The 18367-nt window shown below is 40.3% G+C and overlaps 2 protein-coding genes across 4 annotated transcripts; both read left to right on the plus strand.

The window, feature by feature from the left end:
- Positions 1 to 2264: 2264 nt before the first annotated feature.
- Positions 2265 to 4927, plus strand: LOC140949164 (uncharacterized). The gene is made up of 4 exons (XM_073398395.1): positions 2265 to 2355; positions 2951 to 3349; positions 3826 to 3951; positions 4698 to 4927. Exons 1-4 carry the CDS (start codon positions 2265 to 2267, stop codon positions 4925 to 4927), a joined length of 846 nt encoding a protein of 281 aa, XP_073254496.1.
- A 3399-nt stretch (positions 4928 to 8326) lies between these two features.
- On the plus strand, positions 8327 to 16672 carry LOC140948451 (major facilitator superfamily domain-containing protein 12-like). Of its 3 annotated transcripts, XM_073397690.1 has the most exons (9): positions 8327 to 8964; positions 10703 to 10814; positions 11070 to 11166; positions 11548 to 12311; positions 13172 to 13264; positions 13765 to 13857; positions 14537 to 14808; positions 15310 to 15425; positions 15840 to 16672. In XM_073397690.1, exons 1-9 carry the CDS (start codon positions 8417 to 8419, stop codon positions 15950 to 15952), a joined length of 2208 nt encoding a protein of 735 aa, XP_073253791.1. In that variant the 5' UTR covers positions 8327 to 8416; the 3' UTR covers positions 15953 to 16672. The 3 variants fall into 3 exon arrangements, with proteins under 3 accessions (XP_073253791.1, XP_073253793.1, XP_073253792.1); XM_073397692.1 differs by lacking the exon at positions 15310 to 15425; XM_073397691.1 differs by lacking the exon at positions 13765 to 13857.
- The last annotated feature ends 1695 nt before the right edge of the window (positions 16673 to 18367 follow it).

Genomic DNA, 18367 nt, shown 5'->3' on the forward strand with positions numbered 1-18367 from the left:
GCGCGAAAGTTTTATTTTTTGTGTTTTGCATGTCTGCTTATTTTGTCCCTTGGTGCCAGAACTCGTCCCCAGGATCATTGGCCTTCAGCTCATCTCGGAAACCGGGCTGAAATTTCTCATATGAACCCAAGGAGAAATTGGTCTCGTTAACCGGGCTCATATGAAGAGGCCGTAAGAGTCGTGGAACCTCAGAAACAGGGCTGCGGCTGCAGGCATACGTGAGTGCTAATCAGCCGAAGGACTTTAAATAACACCGCGCATTTCGCTGTTTGTACTGGAGCGTAAACGGAAGTGCCACATGCGGAAGTGTAGGGAAAAGAACCTCATTTTGTCCTATTTTAGTTAGGTTGGGACGTGGGTGTTTAAAGTACCGGTAACTAACGGATGCATTCATTATAAAGCCCGCAGAACTTATGCTACCTTCTTGCTATAAATACTGAGTTTTGCCTAGGAACTCAATTGACCATGTCACGGTTTTCGACGCCATCTTGACGAGTAGGCAAACGCGTGAGAAATTACAGTGTTTGTATGAGAATCTAATTTCGAATAATTTCCGTAGAACAGCTGTTCTGAAAAAAATATGACTTGTAAACTAACGCTTCACTCCTAAGGATTCTACTGAAAAAAATTGAGGGCGTTACATGCACTATAAGACCTAGAACCACTTTTTAAATTTTCTATACATTTTACGTAATATATCAAACATGAGATGCAGTGTTTCATCACCAGATGAAACACCGAGAAGAGAGTTGAAAATACGACGCGCAGCGGAGTATTTTTGACGAACTTCGAGGTGTTTCATCTGGTGATGAAACACTTTGTCGAATGTTTGATATTTCTTCTCAAACAAAATCATTTTTGAAGGAGAAATTAAGGATGCAAATACTAAGCAGTGTTTCATCCGATTTCCAAACACTCATTAAACATTAATTTCCTTTGTATTTTCTTAATGAATTATTAATGAGTTTGAGAAGGTCTGTTGGAAAGTCCGGAGAAAATTACAGACAAACATATGGAAAATCTAAAGCAAGCCTCTGGAGAAATTTGAGCACAGGTACGCCTCCAAAATTTTTTAGGACAATCCTTTGCTTTGTAGCTTTAGTGTACAATTGATATTTCTTTCAGAACAGCCGTTCTACGGAAATTATTCGACATTAGATTCTCATACAAACGCTGTAATTTATCACACGTTTGCCTACTCGTCAAGATGGCGTCGAAAACCGTGACAAGGTCTATTTCTAGTTAATTTCTTTTTTACCTTTCTTTGACCCGGTTACGCCAACCAATAATTCACTTCCTTTCAATCGCGAAGGGGATTCTATAACGGGCTTCTTACCTGGAGAGCGTACAACTAAGGGAAGATCATCTCTTGACAAAACCAAATAATGAATTGTCATTGTGAAAGAAAAAAGAATGTAGGGTACATACTTTTTTAGCTCAGGCGGACTGGCCCAGGATTGAACCTTCCTATTTAAAAAATTTATTAGCCTGAAAATTTTGTTGAATTATTCACTGTTAAATCATATGTGGAAAATGGGGTTGACTGGCCACCACGAGTTTTACCTCGTAGTTTGAAGAAACTGAGAATGAGCTGAGTGGCAACAATGTCGCATACTAATATTCAAACAAATCTTAACTATTTTTCTCGATGGTAATTTCTTTATGTCCCGTGTTGAAAGGGTTTCAGTCTGAACAACGTTGTCACGGTTTTTTTAAGTTTTTCCCGTTCTCATTCTTAATTTTCTGAGACTAGAGAAAGAGAAAGAAAGTATTGAGGATAAGCATTATTAACCTGACTAGAGCGTCAACCCAGAGGGGATCGACGCGCTCCCACCATGTGGATGTGTGCCGATATATATTGCGAACGCCTAATAAAATGTTATAGAGAAAGTAGATAAAACTGTTATGAGTTCTCTATCACTACTCTTATCAATTTTGTATAGCTTTGCTGATCAAGTTTTTATAAGCCCCCCTTGGCAGTTCACGCAATCATCTCCCCAGTAGTCATCCCATACGACTTACTTTTCAAAACGGCTGTTCTACTATACCTTTCTGATTCCCCCTACTTTAAAACAAAATAGGCTTTTGTAGTCACGCCACGTTAACTTACTTATTCGAGTTTCAGTTAGAGCCGCTAATTCAGAAAGGTTATCAATTCCGTTTCAGCAAACACATCAGTACTGAAGCTTTAACTACGATCTGGAAATTCAGTACCGAACACACTTGCTTATAAAACCAGGCTGGTCAAATTTGGTGTTTGGATAATGGAGAAAGGGTTTACATGTCTTGTTGAGATCACTGCTGTTCTCAGCGTGCTAGGACTCACATTTCAAGTCCAAGGAGGTGCTATGATCGGTGAGGGGAATTTAATATTCTGTACTTTAAGTTTTGCGTGATGATGATCAACTATTATGGCGTCAAAGACGAGAGGCAATTAATGACTTCTGATTTGCATCTTTTCGTTAATTGAATCGACGTTGAGCTGGTCTCCAATACCGGTGATGAAGTTTGCAGAATTTTTATATTGATTCAGCACGGTCGTAATCAAGCCGGCAGGAAGGCAATTCATGACTATAAACTAGAATAAAAAAAATGACTGCCGTATATCATTATCAAGTCACTTGAACAGTTGTTGAAGTCTCTGAAGCCAGCAAAGTCTACCAACTGTCGGTCCTGTCGAGATACCTAAACTATAGTACCAAATATATACAACAGTTTTAATTTTTTAAAAAAGAATTTTTTCTTCAAGGTCAAACGCGTATTTATGGGTGTTCCCAGTAGACATTTTCTGCGACATCAAAATATGAGTTTAACTTTTAGAAGATCGAGCAGAGGCGCGTTCAGAAATAACGAAAGAGATTTTTTTTCCCGATTGAAAGATAATGTTTCAGTATTCGCTTTCTTACATATTAATCACTGAAACATGGGATAATTTCTTTTTCTCTTGAAGATCGGACGCTCAATTACGGCTGTTCCCGGTACACATTTTATGCTGAATCTCAACGGGAGTCAGTCAATTTTGTTAAGAGCAGAGGCAGGTGCAAAGTTAATGGAAGTGACCTTGTTTCTATTGAAAGTAACGAGGAGTGGAACTTTCTGAAAGACACTATAAACAAATTTCAACATAGTGATGGAACTGAATACTTCATTGGTTTAACCAAAGACAAAGACGGACTCTGGAGGTGGATAAGTAATAACAGCACAGTGAATGAATCCTATTGGGCACTATACCAACCCGGCAATGAGAGTAATATAAGGTGTGCTGTAATGTACAAGGATTTCAACAAGAACTATGGTTTGTTTGATGATTTGTCTTGTGCAGCGCAAAGGCATGGGTATATATGTGAAAGTGAGTATCATGTCATGTGTTGAATATAATTGCTAACAAACTACTGGTATGGCTCAGAAACAATACTCTGTGGCTTTACAGTGTGTTATACAGTTGGCGCATTTCCTATACGAAAACTTTATTGTATTAAAACAAGAAACAGTTATTTCTTTGTATTTTATAATTATTATCAATTTGGTGTAAATGTATTTTGCCACGATGACTTTGAGTTTATCAACTTTAATGTAATTCTTATTGTTCCTAAATAACTTTTTCAAGTCATGTCGATACTTTAATCTGTACTTTGAGTTTTATTCTGTATAAATAAATCATTACTTTAAATTCCGTTGTTTGAGGTAATAATTACTAGCAAAAACTTTCTCCTTCGTAATATTGCGGTGCATTCTCTTCTGAATTGTTATTATGTCCAGGTCATTCATTGCTCACAACGTCAAGGCGGGTGGCTTGACTCGTCTAACAGTGCACTTTCCTTGCAGAGCCAACATGTAAGCCAACAACGCCAAAGGAAAGCGACACACCAACATCTACTACAGGGCCACATTCTGTACCCCTTTCACAAAGTCGATCTACAAAGGACGGTTCAAAGGCAATTGCCACGACAAGTACGTGCAATTTACTTTAACATGCCTTAATTCATGTTTACCATATGAAGTACTACTATTAACCGAAGTCTTTGAGGACATTGTTTTACGTGCCTTTCTGGAGACATTCATCACGAGTACGAATGTTAGTAGACGTTTACAGCAGGGGCACCCAACGAGAATATAGTTCAAAACCACTTAAACATAGCATTGTTAAACGTGTTTTAGTATTTAAACAGTGGATATGGGCATATTTTTATCCCCTATAAATTTTTCATCTGTTCGGATTTCCTAGCTGAAAGTCTAGTGATCCGAAAATTATAGGTATCAAAACTTACCCGTTCGAAAATTTCAGCCAGAAAAGAGGCTCCCGAAAATTTTAGGTGACCTTTTTAGGGTAAAAATCCGCTGAAAATGGGCAGTTTTACCATTTTTTAGATGTTCGAAAATCCTAGGAGAGGCAGGCAAGCAAGAAATTTTACAACAAATGTTTCGAAAATTCTAGGTCTCAAATCGTCTTCCGAACAGATATTTTTCCGAAAATTGTCGTTGGGTGCCCCTGTTACAGGGCGAAGTCAGTCAGTCAATTTTCGCCAAGAATTACATTGCTGCGGTTCTAGGGAAAACGTTGGAATTGTACACTGAGTTCGATCAAGTTGTCTTTGTTGGGTAACCTGCAAAAGGTGAAACAGAATTTAGAAGAAATTCTTGTTCAGTTTAGCTTAACTTCTGATAGATGGGGTGATTTAGAGGTTTATAGTTCAAAGAATTTTTACTTTTCGTTGTCTTTTTTTTTTCAGCGGCAGTTCCTGAGGAAGTCATCGATGAGTCTCCCAATATCACTGTAATCATCTTAATTCTTCTAGCTGTTATCATACTGGCTCTTTTGATTGTCTTTTTCATCATCTTTTATCATCGACGTCGCAGAAACAAAACGAAAGGTACTTTTTGTTTTTTTGTTCGTAGCACTTTGTTCATTCATTCTAGAACGACTTAATGTCACCGCAACCAAACTATACTTGTTTCCAAAAAAATATGACATAAAATTAATTTGAATAGTTTTTTTTAATTATGTCACGTAGCCAAGGTGCTGCGTCGATGGTAGAAGGAACACAAGGCATTGGGACTGAGTTCATAAGAAGGGTAAATTGACACAAGATTAATTTTTAATGACTCTGTTAATAAAAAAAACACAGTCCTTTTGTTTAAGTAAAATGCCAGTTTTAGTATTCTCCTTTCTAAATTCAGGACATTAATATACTTACGGCATACACAGTTGTTGTTGTTCCTTTTTTAACGATATCCTCTTCTTTTACACTTCTTTAAGATTCGTCTCAGTCAGGAAAACAGCCCAGTAACCGGAAAAATTACCTGCATAGCTCCACCAAACTTACAGTTCATTTTAGCATGTAACAAGTGCATGAAGAAAATATTACCATTAAGACTGTTGGAGAAAACGACGAAGAGAACGCCTATGCAGTTGTAGATGAAAGTAAGCGAAAATCCAATTGTGACCAGGAAGGCCCATCCAGCTCCGAAGGAGAAGGAGTGGAATCGCTCCCAAACGATGATCACATCGCAGCAAACCAATCAGCATTGAAGCAGAATACGGAGAGGTGTGATAAAGGCGACGATCAAGAAGAGAAAAGGGACCACGTCTACGCCGAGGTGCTTGTTAAAGAAAGTAAAGCAGCTATGTTTTGTAAAACAACAGCTTCTAGGGATGAGAGCCTGCAAGTTTCTTGCACAGAAGACGGTTCGACTGAAGGGAAGGATCATGTGGAGAATTTGAATCCTTCATCTTTGGAACAAGGACGGGAAATGAACAGCAACGAGGTCACGAGTGAACAGGATCCACTTTATAGCAGAATTGAGTCCAGCGATCACTTTTATGCAGTTGTTGACAAATCAAAAAAGAAACGAATGGCTCCTAAAGTAGGTACTTTTAACTACCTTAACTAGTTCATATTTATCGCTTAGCTGATATCTGCGAATGATCATATGTTCAACATTACCTTTTTTTGAAGGATGCTAAGGGAATTGTCACACTCTTTGTTATAATGTTTAACAATAGTTACATAGAATCGGTCATGAAGACCATCAGACTCCCTTGCTATTTTTGTGGACTTGACAGTGCATGACGTTCAATCAGCATTTCTATCACGCATTTTGATCCGGTTGCAATAAAAACGTTGAATTTATTAATTCATTCACATTTTGCAAGGATTGTGGACCGTCAAAAGCTTCCAAAATAACCTACAGAATCGTTGTCTTTTTTAATGTTTTCTTTCTTGTTTTGTTTTTGTTTTTATATTGTTTTATTATTTGTCTATTTTTATACAGAAACCTCTCCCTTACCGCAGTGGCCACCTAATGTATACAGACGTGAACCACTTACCGAACAACTAAAACGGGAAGGTTCACAGAGCATGCACTCCAACGGTTTACGCTGACATCACTCATTCCACTAAGAGTAAAAATGTAAAGACTGGATTGAAGCCAAGGCTCCCAACAATGTGAAATATAAAGTACACTAACAATGAGTACTATAAATAAAATGATGGTACTGTTTGGTAGGGCCAGTGAAAAAAACTGACGATTAGAAATCAACACTAAATACAAGTAATTAAGAAGCAGGCTTGTTAAAAGAGTGAGTAAAGACTAGATAAAAATTAATTAGAAACAGAAGAACAATTAGAAACTATTTAAAATTCATGTTTGATCTTAGATTTAAAATAAGACCATAGGTGTTCAAATTGATTATTCTCTAATGAACAAAAAGTTGTTTGTCTCAGCTGTTCTTACACGATGTGGGTGAAAATCGTCTCTTAACGCCTTGTAATTGTAGACTACGAGCAGTCTCTCTCTTTTCTTGGTCCGTCGAGCAAAACGCCCGAGACACGCAAATGTCCACGCACGTCGCACGCGCGTGCACTCCCCTTACTAAATCTGAAGAAAAAGAGAGAATGCTTGCAGTCTATTGTAATTGTGAATCGAATGGCAGCGACCGTTTACGAAAGGGACGACTGCTTGCACCTCTCTTCTTTTCGCACCACTCCCCAGTATCTGAGCTGGACGCCGGGAACAGAGGAACAAACTACGCTAAGTCCGGTAAGGGTGATCTTCCTGAGGCGAAACCGGCCCACCAGGGTGAAATTCCGCTAAACCACGAGGGAAATACCAGAAACAATGGCATAAAATTTCTTCAACTCTTGAAACAAGGTCAATGTCGTGTGGATTACGCGGGGTAGAAGAGCAGGGGAAGCCCACGTCACCCTGAAATGGAGAATGAAGTCGAGCAAATGAAAACCAAAAAGCGCCATTTTCCCATCCCTGATTTGGAGAGGAGAGAAAATCCGTCAAACCACTGAAAAGAACGCCTTAAGATTAGTAAAATTGCCAACTTTGAAAGTGATTTGTTGAAAACTGACCAATATATAACTCCTCAAAGTCACGCAGTTTTACAGACGTTTATATGGTGGTGGGTACAAACTTGCCCCCTCCCCCCCCCCCACCCCCACAAACGTCTGTAAATGTTCGCAACTTTGCGCGGAGCTATCTTAGCTCACTTAAGACGTTTCACTTTCAAATTTGGCAAGTTCACTACTTTTAACGCGCTCTTTCTAGTGGTGTCGACGGATTTTCCCTGACTTGTTCATGTCAAAAGTTGAAAAACACGGCGGTGAAAAGTTCTGTCCGGTGGTAGTCTGAGGAGCATTTGCCGCTGGCGTGGGCATGACGGAAGTCAAAGCGTGACTTTCCTGAAGCGAACCTAACCCGGCCCACCCGGGTGAAAATCCGCTAAACCACAAGGGAAATACCTGAAATAAAGGGATAGATTTATATTTAATACAACTCTAGAGACAACGTTATTATTCGTGAGGATTACTCGCAGGAGTAGACTGACAATAAATCTGTCGGGTCAAAGATCGCCTGTTACCTGAATACCAGACGACTTTAAAATTGCATTACTGTCGGATTTGTTTGTTTATTTCTTTTTTGTAATTGAGTAGCTGTACTTTATGGGGCGCCAAAGTCAATCTAAACATACCGAAAATGATTATGTAATTTTCAGTCGCTACAAATCAAATGTATACTATTTCTTAGTGGAAGTTTTTTTTCCTTAATGCACAAATTCACAAAAAGAACAAAGAGAGAAGGTTTTTTTCTAATCTGTGCATGCGATTTCCGTTCTCCCGCTTGCAAACAAACATGACTAAACAAAAATAATTTTCTCATATATGCTGTATTACTTGTTCATGACCTGTTTTGCGAAGAAACAAGAACCGGTAAAAAACATGGGAGACGTAACAACTTTACGGGCATTTTCATATTTACGCATTTCTGATCGGGACTTGGTTAGGAAAGCAACCTCGAATTGGTTTCTCCTAAGTCTGATAGTTCAGGCCAAAAGATATCAGCAAAAGAAATCAAAAAAGCAACGAGGATAGAGACTTTTACAACGTAAAAATTCTAAAGCCGAAATATGTCCAATCTAATTCGATCGGGCCCAAGTTTGGGTTCACATCAAGATAAGGAAAGGACAACAAAACGTCACAAAGCTCGTTTACCAATTCTTCAAAGACTTTCTTACAGCGTTGGACATTTTTTAAACGATGCGGTGGTGACCGCTTGGTCCTCGTACTTGTTGGTTTTTCTTATAAGAGTGGTAGGCATGTCTAACAGAACAGCCGGATTTTTATGGATTGTTTCCAATTCAGCAGATGCTACCTTTGGAGTCTTAATCGGTTATATCTGCGATAGGCTAAATCTACCATTTCTCTCTAAATACTACGGCAAGCGAAAAAGCTTTCACTTACTGGGGACAGTCCTAGTGGCCGGATTATTCCCGCTTGTTATGATGCCCTGTTTCGTTTGCGGTGAAGATTCGTCTCAGTGGGAAATAGGACTATATTACGGCACCATCATGTTTGTGCATAACATTGGATGGGCTTTGTCGCAATGCACCCATTTAGCTCTTATACCTGAAATTGCACAACGACCCAGAGAAATGGTGGAGCTACAAGCTTTACGGTAAGTGCCTGACTATTGTCGTTATAAACAAGACTTTGTTTCAGAGCTTATTGGGATCAGACGAAACTGTAGCGAACTTGAAATATGCTTGCATTAGACGGGTAGCCTCATGGTTGCACGGACCTCGATTTGCGATGACTCGTGTCGACTAGCGTCTTGACCGCGTAATAAAAATCGCCGAGAATGGTAGTCTTGCAAGCAGACCGGCACTTAAGAACGTCAATCTCAACGAAAGGAAAATAACATCGTGTTTAATGCGAACATAAATGAAATATTAGAAGATTCTCTCTTGCAATAAGTAAGTAGAAGGTGTTTAACTGAAAGCGGATCACCAAACCAACTTCAGTAAGCTGAAGATCTGAAGTTTTTGCTAGCAGATTCAGACCTTCAAAGATTATGCCGGGAACTGTTTACTGTTTGTCTTGAAATTAAACTTACCTGCTGCTTAGAGGAATGTTGTGTGGCGTGAGGTTGAAATGACCGTGAAAAACTTGCTTCGAACAAGTTTAACTGCGGCGCCAACACAAGTATTACACGTGCTAAGCATACGCCCTTCGGACTTGCAAATACGAGCTAAAGAGCCTTTAAATATAGACGTAACATATCAGTGGGGTTTTAAAAATACACCCCCATCATCAACTAATTACCCTCAGCTGTAAATATTTCATTCATTTCCGTTGGCAGAATGACCTTCGCTCATTAACTTGACCGGTGATAAATAGAAATTGATTTCGAAATGACAGTTAAACTTCCTCTATAGAATGAGTAAATCACTTTTTTTCGATTCAGACAATTTAGAGTGCATGGCTTATAATTTCCATGGTATGGCTGACAATATATTAAGGAATTGTGTCTTTTTTTTAGCGATTTTGAAGGCAGGATGCGGAATGGCTAAAGCCTATTTTAACTCAGTAGGCCCCTATTACGACATGCATGCAGTTTAGAATTGGGTGTCTCACTGCGTGTCAAAATGAAAAAGCCAAAAAATAACCGCCTGACATTTAGTTCAGCTGGGCCATAATAAAAAAAAATTATATATACTGAAATAGCTTTGACTCATTAACTTTTTTAAAGTAAATTTGATGAGACCTATCTCCTTATTCCCGCCAATTCTTTCTTAACAGGCCTTGCTCACACTGGCTTTCTTAGCGTCTTTTCTGTATTTGACGGCTTATATAGTAAAACTGTTCTTCACGGACGGCGATAATTATATCATTCGAGAATGCCTGCTACCTTCCAAACAAATTTTGCTCGCGACATCTTCCACAAATTTAACGATGCATCTGGAAGTTCGGGAAAAATACGGTTTTCTTACTTCTCATCCAACTCGTGCTACCAGTAAAACAAGCTTTTAGGTGATGACTGATCAGTTAGCTAACGCAAAACCTGTTTGCAAAATGTTGCATAATTGCAGTAATTGTAGACTTTGACAGAATGACGATCAACATAACTGCCCTGTAAATAAAAAAAAATAATTGCTTCACTTAGCAGCAAGTCAACCGAAATCAATGAAAATGAATAAACTAAAACTAGAAATTGGGGACATTTTGTGTCCTTAAGCGTTTTGCCCGCTCACTCATGGATATGTCCTGAAAATCGATCCCACAATGCAATCCTTGGATCTTGAAATATATCAGTGTAATTGGTTGCAATTGTACACCCTGCCACGGCGTTATTACTCTGAGAGGAAAACATCACCGTTGTTGATTTTAAATTTTCTTTTTCACTTTTCTTTTAGGTCAGGAATAACTTTTATCAGCGGTATCTTTATGTACACTATCACGTGGATTCTATTGAAAACGGACGGAGGAGACCAACGAATCTCGCCTAGTCAGTGGAGGGACTTTATGGTAAAGTTGATTTCATGTGAATACACCCGGACAGACGTGTTCGTCATTAAAACAGAACAAGATTATTTGAACAGAATGTATCCTGTCACTAATTTGAATCAAAGTCCGCGCTAAAGATGACAACTGACAGTCTTTCAAAACTTTACAAATTCCACCTACAGGGTTGTTGAATTGTGGAAACCAAAACAAGAACACTTGAAAAGAAAACAAGTCAGTTTCATGATGATTTACTATTTTTTTTGTCAACTTTTTCAGGAAATGGCTTTAATTGTTGTGGGAACAGGATGCTTTTTCTGCTTTGTTTTCCACCTGGGAACCAAAGAGTCTCCTTCAATGCAACTAAGTGACAAAGGTTAGTCAAACAAAACTACTCCTTTGAATACAATTACCTATATTCTATAAGGTACATAAAAATCAAAACTTGGCAAATAACGAAATTGTGAACGTGAATAATGAAAAACCTAATTTAAAAAAGTAAAACCACGCCAAAATTTACAGAAAAGATGGTTCTCACTGTTCTGGATTGTGATTTTCTTCACTTCGACCGGCGTTTCTTTCCTTTACGCGAGAGACATTAATTTGAAGATAATAGGGGAGTATAATATCTTCACAGTCTGCTTGAGTACCTTGATGGAGCTCGATCATGAAGCTCCTTGTTTCGCGATTTTCTGAGAAAAAAAAAACTCAAGAAGTCTTTCATTATTAAAGTAAAGCTGATCTTTTTTGTTCTCAGGTCCTTCTAACGATGATGTTGGCCTGAAAGAAACCAAGAAAACTCAGTTGGATAATTCCCCCATTGAGGAACAGCCCACTACCCTTGATATTGTGCTAGAAAACACACTTTGTGATTCCTTTAATAGGGAAGGTATCGAGACATGCGTAATAGACTTAGATGAAAGTAAGAGAAACAAGGATTTTAGTTTTTCAAATCCTGCCTTCAAATCTGAACCGACCACGGATTGTGAAGAGGGTGTTGTCGTTGCCTCGGGAAACATTCCGGGTTGGGAAGCCAGCGGGAAAGCTATGGTACAACCAAGGGAAGAAAATGCATTCAGCTTTTCAAATCCTGGATTTATTAGAGAAGACAATCAGAGAAACGGGTGCGAAAAGTCGCAAGAGAAGGACGCAATGGAAGGTGACCCATCTGATGAGAATTTGATGGAGGAAAGACTTAGCAACAGGTCTGATTCTAGTGGTTACAGCGAGGGTTACGCCTCGTCACCAGAAACTGATTCAGTCTACTCCACTGACGGTAGTGTTACAGAGAATAAACCTCAGGTGGAGGAGGACAACTGCGTGAAAAACGAAATTTCTTCTCAAGTAATAACCACGGTTCTCTCACCTTGCGGGAGCCGCGAAAATTCACTCAATGAACGGACTGAGACGATTTGCAGCGAAGTTAGTGTTGTTATTGAGGAAAAAAGAAAATGTAACATGAAGAAAATTAAAGCGAAAAAAACTTGGACTGGCTGGTTCAAGACTCCGATGTTTTACAAGGTATTCAGGTTTCCTTTTCCTGTACCTTATGTACTATGAACCGTAATATGAATTTATCGGGTAGAAAGGGAGACATACCCAAAAGATCGAGTCACCAGTTGTATAATTTAGTACGGTCCTCAGTCTCCTAAAGGGCCATTAATGGCTTCATCCTCCTTAATGGTAAATTAAGCCAATTAAAATATAATTTATGCATGATTGACCCGGTGTGAGGTCAAGCTAGTAGAATATTGGCGGGATCAATTTTTATAAAATAGCCAAAAAAAAAAAAAAGAAGCAGAACAGAAAGAAGAAGAAGGAGATTGGTCAACGTCACAGTCACAACACTTGTCACAGTCACAACACTCGTCACAGTCACCACATTCGTCATAGTCACGTGACTCGTCAAAGTGACAACACTGGTCACAGTCACAATTATATGGCAAAAAAATTGTTTTCTTCCGGAAACAAATCAAGCGGGATATCAGGAGCGCGCAAGCAAGCTGGGCCCAGCCGCCCGCTTGATTAACCAATCAGAACCAATCACGAGAATCAGAATCAATCTTACCCGCATGGCGTAGCTCAACGGCTTAACTACCAAAAATTTAGGCACCTAGAACTCGGGAAATGACTCTTTTTTCTGGTGTAGTAATTCCAGTGATATTAGTTTTAACTCAAAAGGCGCGTGGCTCATCAATAAGTGTTTTGTTTTGTATTTAAATGAAAAAGAACGTTTTGTAGGAAAAAAAATGTGAAAAAGGGTTGAAAAGGGCCGGATCGCCCTGTAGTCAATACATCCCCGAGTAGCAATATTTAAAAGGGGATCCATCATATGGTCCAAAGGAGAATTCGATTTTAATCATCATATTTTTTTTCTTCAGGTCTCCTTTGCTTTTATGTGTACTCGTCTCGTCCAAGTAATAACAGGGTCTTACGCACCGATGTATTTGACCGACACGCTTGGCTTTGAGAAGGTAAGGTCGGCCGCAGATATTATTTAGTTTAATTAAAAAACAAGCTGGTGCTTGTGGATTATCAGTTCAAACGACAAGGCGCAGACAGAAAACAGAGACAAACAGACTGAAAAGAGTGGGCCAAATGTGCAATGAAGAAAAAAGGTGGCGCAGTGGTGAGAACACTTGCCTCACTCACTCCCCTTCCCTCCACCCATCCCCAATCCCGCTGGCCTCGGAGCAGGCAGACCAGGCTCCGTAGTGGGAGTGGTAGACTTTCCACAAGTCAGCCGCGTCAGCGTGGAAGTTAGGGACGCTCACGAGGCGAGCGACGTAATTGCCGAATGACCACCTAACCAGCAGAAATTGCAAATAAGTGACTGGGAAGGGGTCCGTAGCCCTTTCCTCCTCCCCAGTCCACCACATTTTGCTGTTTCAGCCCGTTCAGAGTTTAGTTCCAGTCAGGGATTCCGTTCTTTAGTTAGATCATTTAGATTAAAAAATATTTTTTGCTCCTGCAGGAGTCCATCGCTTATTTTCCTCTTGTGATCCTAATCAGCGGTGTTTTCTCGAGCTTAGGCGCTAAGAAACTTGACAAAATGGTCGGAGCAAAGGTGAGACGAAAAGGAAAGGTTGACAAACTGATTGAACTACTCTAGCTTCAAAGAAAGCTCACCGACAAGGCTAAGGCCCGGTTCAAAACGTCACATTTCATTTGTACCGAATTACCAAATGATCGATTAATCGATCATTTGCGTTAATTCAGTACAAGTGAAATGCGACGTTTTGAAGCAAGCTTTCGACTTGTTGGTTACAATAGATTTTTCGAATCGGCTCCTTCATGATTTTCCTCAGTAGTTCCTAAGTCAGACGTCCATTTTAGTAGTCGATGTTGACTAGTGCCAGACATTAAAATATAGAGTTTGACTATGACGCTATGAGTTTGACTTGCGGCTTGGTTGGCGTTTCTGTTCGACGTTTTAGTATGCAATCCATGAGAATATCTATGACAATGTCTATATGTGGTTGGATAAAATAAACATTAAAAAAATAAGGCAACCGTCACCGCGACAAATCCTCTCTTGGAGCGAAGAGACAGCTTACCTGGCCTGCAAAGTGGACGAGAGGTTTCCTTTGCACCATTGTCATCCATCTTTGTTTCTTTTTACACCTGAAGAAAGTTATATAGCTAGGAACCTAGACGCCTTTGAGACTAACAATGGACCGGTCATTTTTTTAGTTACCTTTCTTAAACAAGAGAACTGAACTGACTGTACACATTTTTAATTTCAGTGGACTTACTGCCTAGCCTCTTCTTTAGTCATCGGCTCCTCGGCTTGGTTTTACCAGCAGAGCCCATCGGGAAGGAACGCTGCCTACTGCGCCGCAATCCTATCGGGCTGCGGAGCCTCTGTCATGTACGTGACGTCACTAGCCTTAGCTGGGGAGATGATCGGTGATAACAGAGAATCTGGGGCTTTTGTGTTCGGATCGACTTGTGCGCTTAGCAAAATAGCATGCGGTGGTTCAGTATTTGTCATCCAGGAATTCTTCCCTTCTAACGGGTAAGTAAATGAAGAAAAACGTGGCTGTATTTTTTTCAAGTGAATCATGCCCGTTTTTTAGTAAGCAAAATCAAAATAGTACATTTATTGCCGCAAAGGTTCAAATCTACTCAAAACTTAAGATTTGTCAGTCTATAAATATTATTTTAGACATTTACAATGTCTTTTTGATTTCTTCTGTTGAGGGCAATTTAACACCGCGACAGGCGGAACATTTTTTTCTTGTCTTGTCTTGTCTTTTTCCACGCGGGGAGGGGGCGGGGGCGGGAAGGGGGGTGCGGGGGGGGGGGGGGTACGGAGCGTATGGGGTTTTGACTAGTGACTTCAAGTGGGAAGGCTGAGGAGACTCTCCTCTCAAAAGTATTTAGTTTTTGTGGAAAAAGTGGGGCGAGCCCCCAGCCACTCCTCCCCCTTGTTCCGCCGTTCCTGAGATTATCTGAATTATACCGTGAACAGTACTCAGCGCCCAATGACCACGTGGATTGAATTACTTTCCTATAGATCCTCTGCAGAGTATGTTCGATATGTCTTCTCAGTGGTTCCTGCCGCTGGCTCGATTCTGGGTTTCCTTGCCGTGGTAACTTTTCTTCCAGCTACTATGCGGTGCAGGAAAGTGGGTAAGTTAAGGGGAAATTAAAACAAGCAATAGCGTTTATTTGTTGTCTGTATTGTTTTGTGAAGCGAGTAAAATTTTCCCCGAGCTAAAACAGCCTTGGTGAAGAAGTCTGGGAACTGAGACATGCTTATTCCGTCAGCGCTCGCGATATGTTTTTTCGTGCCAACTTTTTTTGCCCTTCTCTGTCTTAATTCCCGCGGGAAATGTTAAAAACCGATGGAAAATTGTTTATTTTAAACTTACCTAAAAAGATATAGAAGTACTTGCAATGACGCTCTTAGTCAATCGCCAACAGTTATCATCACTGAATATTTCATTAATTTCTCATTAATGAAAAGTTAAATTTAGTTTTGACTCCCCTTTGACAATTCTTTGAAACATTGACTAAACATCAATCTTCTGTTTCGTGTTACAGTCCACACCGTTGATTCATCAGTCCAAACAGAGGATATGAGTGACGTTCCTTATGCTTACGAAAATCCAGCTTTGTTTCTTAACAACAGTGAACAGCGAGAATGCTCAACTTGACGTCTGATCAGGGAAACTGAGTTGATATAGACGCTTTAATCACGGATCGGAGAGCCAATTAAAAAAAAAGGCATTGGCGTTACTTCTTCATGCCCGTCTTCAGGGACATTTTGGAATTGTATGATAAGCTTAATTAGCTGCTGTTCGTTTTGAGATTATAGTTATCGCAGGGACGCTATAAAATAATACGACACTGCACTTGTGTGTGGTCACGACGGTCTGAAAATAGATCTAGATTAAATTATTGATCGACACTAGAACACTATGCTTTGTTACATTCGCTAAACGGAATAAAGACTGCCAGGAAATCGCGGTCATGTTACCTTATTGCAAGAAAAGACCGAGCGCTCGCCGTGGGCTTGCGCAGGTGATAATTAACGTTATTTATAACGGTAGTAGTTGTGTTAGCTAGGTAAATTAGCTCTAAAAAAAGGAGGGAAAAATCACCTGAGACTACCCCCAGTAATGATTTTGCTTGCGCACGTTTTAGAATGTAATGTATGCGTTTCGTTCCTCGTGGTCCGAGCGAATTCTTCTCCAAGTCGTTCGTTTCTGATACGTTATCGAAGTACAAGACCGTGAAGACCTGGGAAAACTAGGCTACTACTGACAATAGGTATAAGAACAAGATAACAGGAAAAATGAGTAATAAAACTTGTTGAATGCGTTACCTCGATATATGTGCATGTGCACGCTAAAACAATGGGTATGATGGGTATGTGCGTGTATGTGTGTTAAGAGGGGGGGGGGGGGGTGGGTGGAAGAGAAGCTGTTTCTCACGTTCACTCAGGTCAATTCCATCGTTTTTATGTGACAAGTTCTTCTAGACGGGGATAAAAGTTCTTACATCTATGGTAGTTTGTCTTTAAAGGCCTCTGTAAACCCGAGATCGCTTAATATGATAAGCTCTCAGTGATCATTCTACTCCAGTCTTATTTCAAATGTTATCGTTACGCTACACTCTCAGTGCTTTGAAAGCGTTTTAATATTTATGAGACATAACAATGCCTTTTCACCGCTAAAAGTGGGAAATGACATTATGAAACGACAATTTAAGAAAACTATTAACTGTGATATACTTCAACTGTTCACGATAAGGAATAAGCAATAACCTGGGACCAGGCACAGCAGTGGGGGAATAGGCCAAAGACGAGCCAGTGAAACAGCAACGTGCGAGCCGAGCGGTGGACTGGGGAGGGGGATGGAGTGGCGGACTCTTCGCTTGCCGCTTTTTCTTTTTCGTCTTTTTACTCCACTGGGGAGCCTGGTCCCAGGCTAAGAAAATACGTTGTAGGCAATTTTAAGGTTGAATAAACAAAATGTTCACCATGCTGGGCTAAGCGCTACTTTTTGAAAGTATTCTGTAACAACTGTACTACATTTATGCATTGTTTTGTGTCAGTTAAGGGGGCGCAAATAGACTGTTCACAGCCCCCTATTTTCCCGTAAGATCGTCGAGTTAGAAGACTTTGCGTTACGGGCGGCCATCTTGTCTGAGTGTCAAAACTACTTAGGGGGCGGGGTACGGTTTGGGAGAAAGCGAGAAAAATACCTCCCTCCCCCCCGCCGATGTAAACCCCGACGCACTGCTGGCTTAAGCTAGAAGGTTCGTTTATCAGTAAACTATAATTTCCCCGGTTAATGAACTGCTCCCAGGCGCGTGACAAGGAGAGGAATGGTCACACAGGAGCAAGACAGGATAATGAAACAAATTTTGTTCTCTCTTGGCAGAAACCTTTAGTCGCGGTACAATTTTAATTGATTTCGCTTAATTTAGTGAAATGAGCAAAGGGTCTTTTAAATTGCAAATCACGACCGAAACAACTTTATAGCCGGGCTACTTCACAGCACAGAAGTCCTTTTGCCTGGTCACGCAATCCTTCCCCAACGAACTGCAGTGGGAGTACTGCCCGGGGGGGGGGGGGGGGGGACTCCCATATGAAACAGACGGGGATGCTCGTCGTCTCGCTTAGGGGTGTAAATTTTGGATTTTGGTCTCGCTTAGGGTGTTCCGGGCAAAGCGCTAATATTTTAAGCCGCCAAGGTCTCGTTTAGTGTTCCGCGAAGAACTTGAGATTTATGACAATACTTTTAAAAACTACTTTTAGATAAAAGCATTCGATGATTTTTTATTTGTGTGTTTTTACGCGGTCTCTTTTAGGGGTCAAAATTTGCTTAAGCCACGCCCAGATTCGTCTCCTTTGGGGGTCACAACAAGCTTGAGCCACGCCCAGATGGTCTGTTGTCCCCCCCCCCCCCCCCCCGGGGAGTACTGTGTATGGATCCAAAGGTCGACGTATTTTTAGCCCTTTTTTACGTTTAATATTGATATTCTCCAGTTTTCCCATGCATGCCCCTTTCTGTCTCTTCCATATTTCTCTGGCGCTGTTTAAGGTCACCTCTGTTTCTTCAGAT

The sequence above is a fragment of the Porites lutea genome, chromosome 9 (genome assembly GCF_958299795.1).
Source record: "Porites lutea chromosome 9, jaPorLute2.1, whole genome shotgun sequence".
NCBI classification, from domain to species: Eukaryota; Metazoa; Cnidaria; class Anthozoa; order Scleractinia; family Poritidae; genus Porites; species Porites lutea.

Excerpts from the sequence above, each read along its gene's own strand:
- LOC140949164 (XM_073398395.1), top strand. The coding sequence starts at position 2,265 with ATGGAGAAAGGGTTTACATGTCTTGTTGAGATCACTGCTGTTCTCAGC. Across the intron at positions 3,350-3,825 it reads GCATGGGTATATATGTGAAA|AGCCAACATGTAAGCCAACA; the intron begins GTGAGTATCATG and ends CTTTCCTTGCAG. Across the intron at positions 3,952-4,697 it reads AAAGGCAATTGCCACGACAA|AATTTTTACTTTTCGTTGTC; the intron begins GTACGTGCAATT and ends TATAGTTCAAAG.
- LOC140948451 (XM_073397690.1), top strand. The coding sequence starts at position 8,417 with ATGTCCAATCTAATTCGATCGGGCCCAAGTTTGGGTTCACATCAAGAT. Across the intron at positions 8,965-10,702 it reads GTGGAGCTACAAGCTTTACG|GTCAGGAATAACTTTTATCA; the intron begins GTAAGTGCCTGA and ends CTTTTCTTTTAG. Across the intron at positions 12,312-13,171 it reads AGACTCCGATGTTTTACAAG|GTCTCCTTTGCTTTTATGTG; the intron begins GTATTCAGGTTT and ends TTTTTTCTTCAG.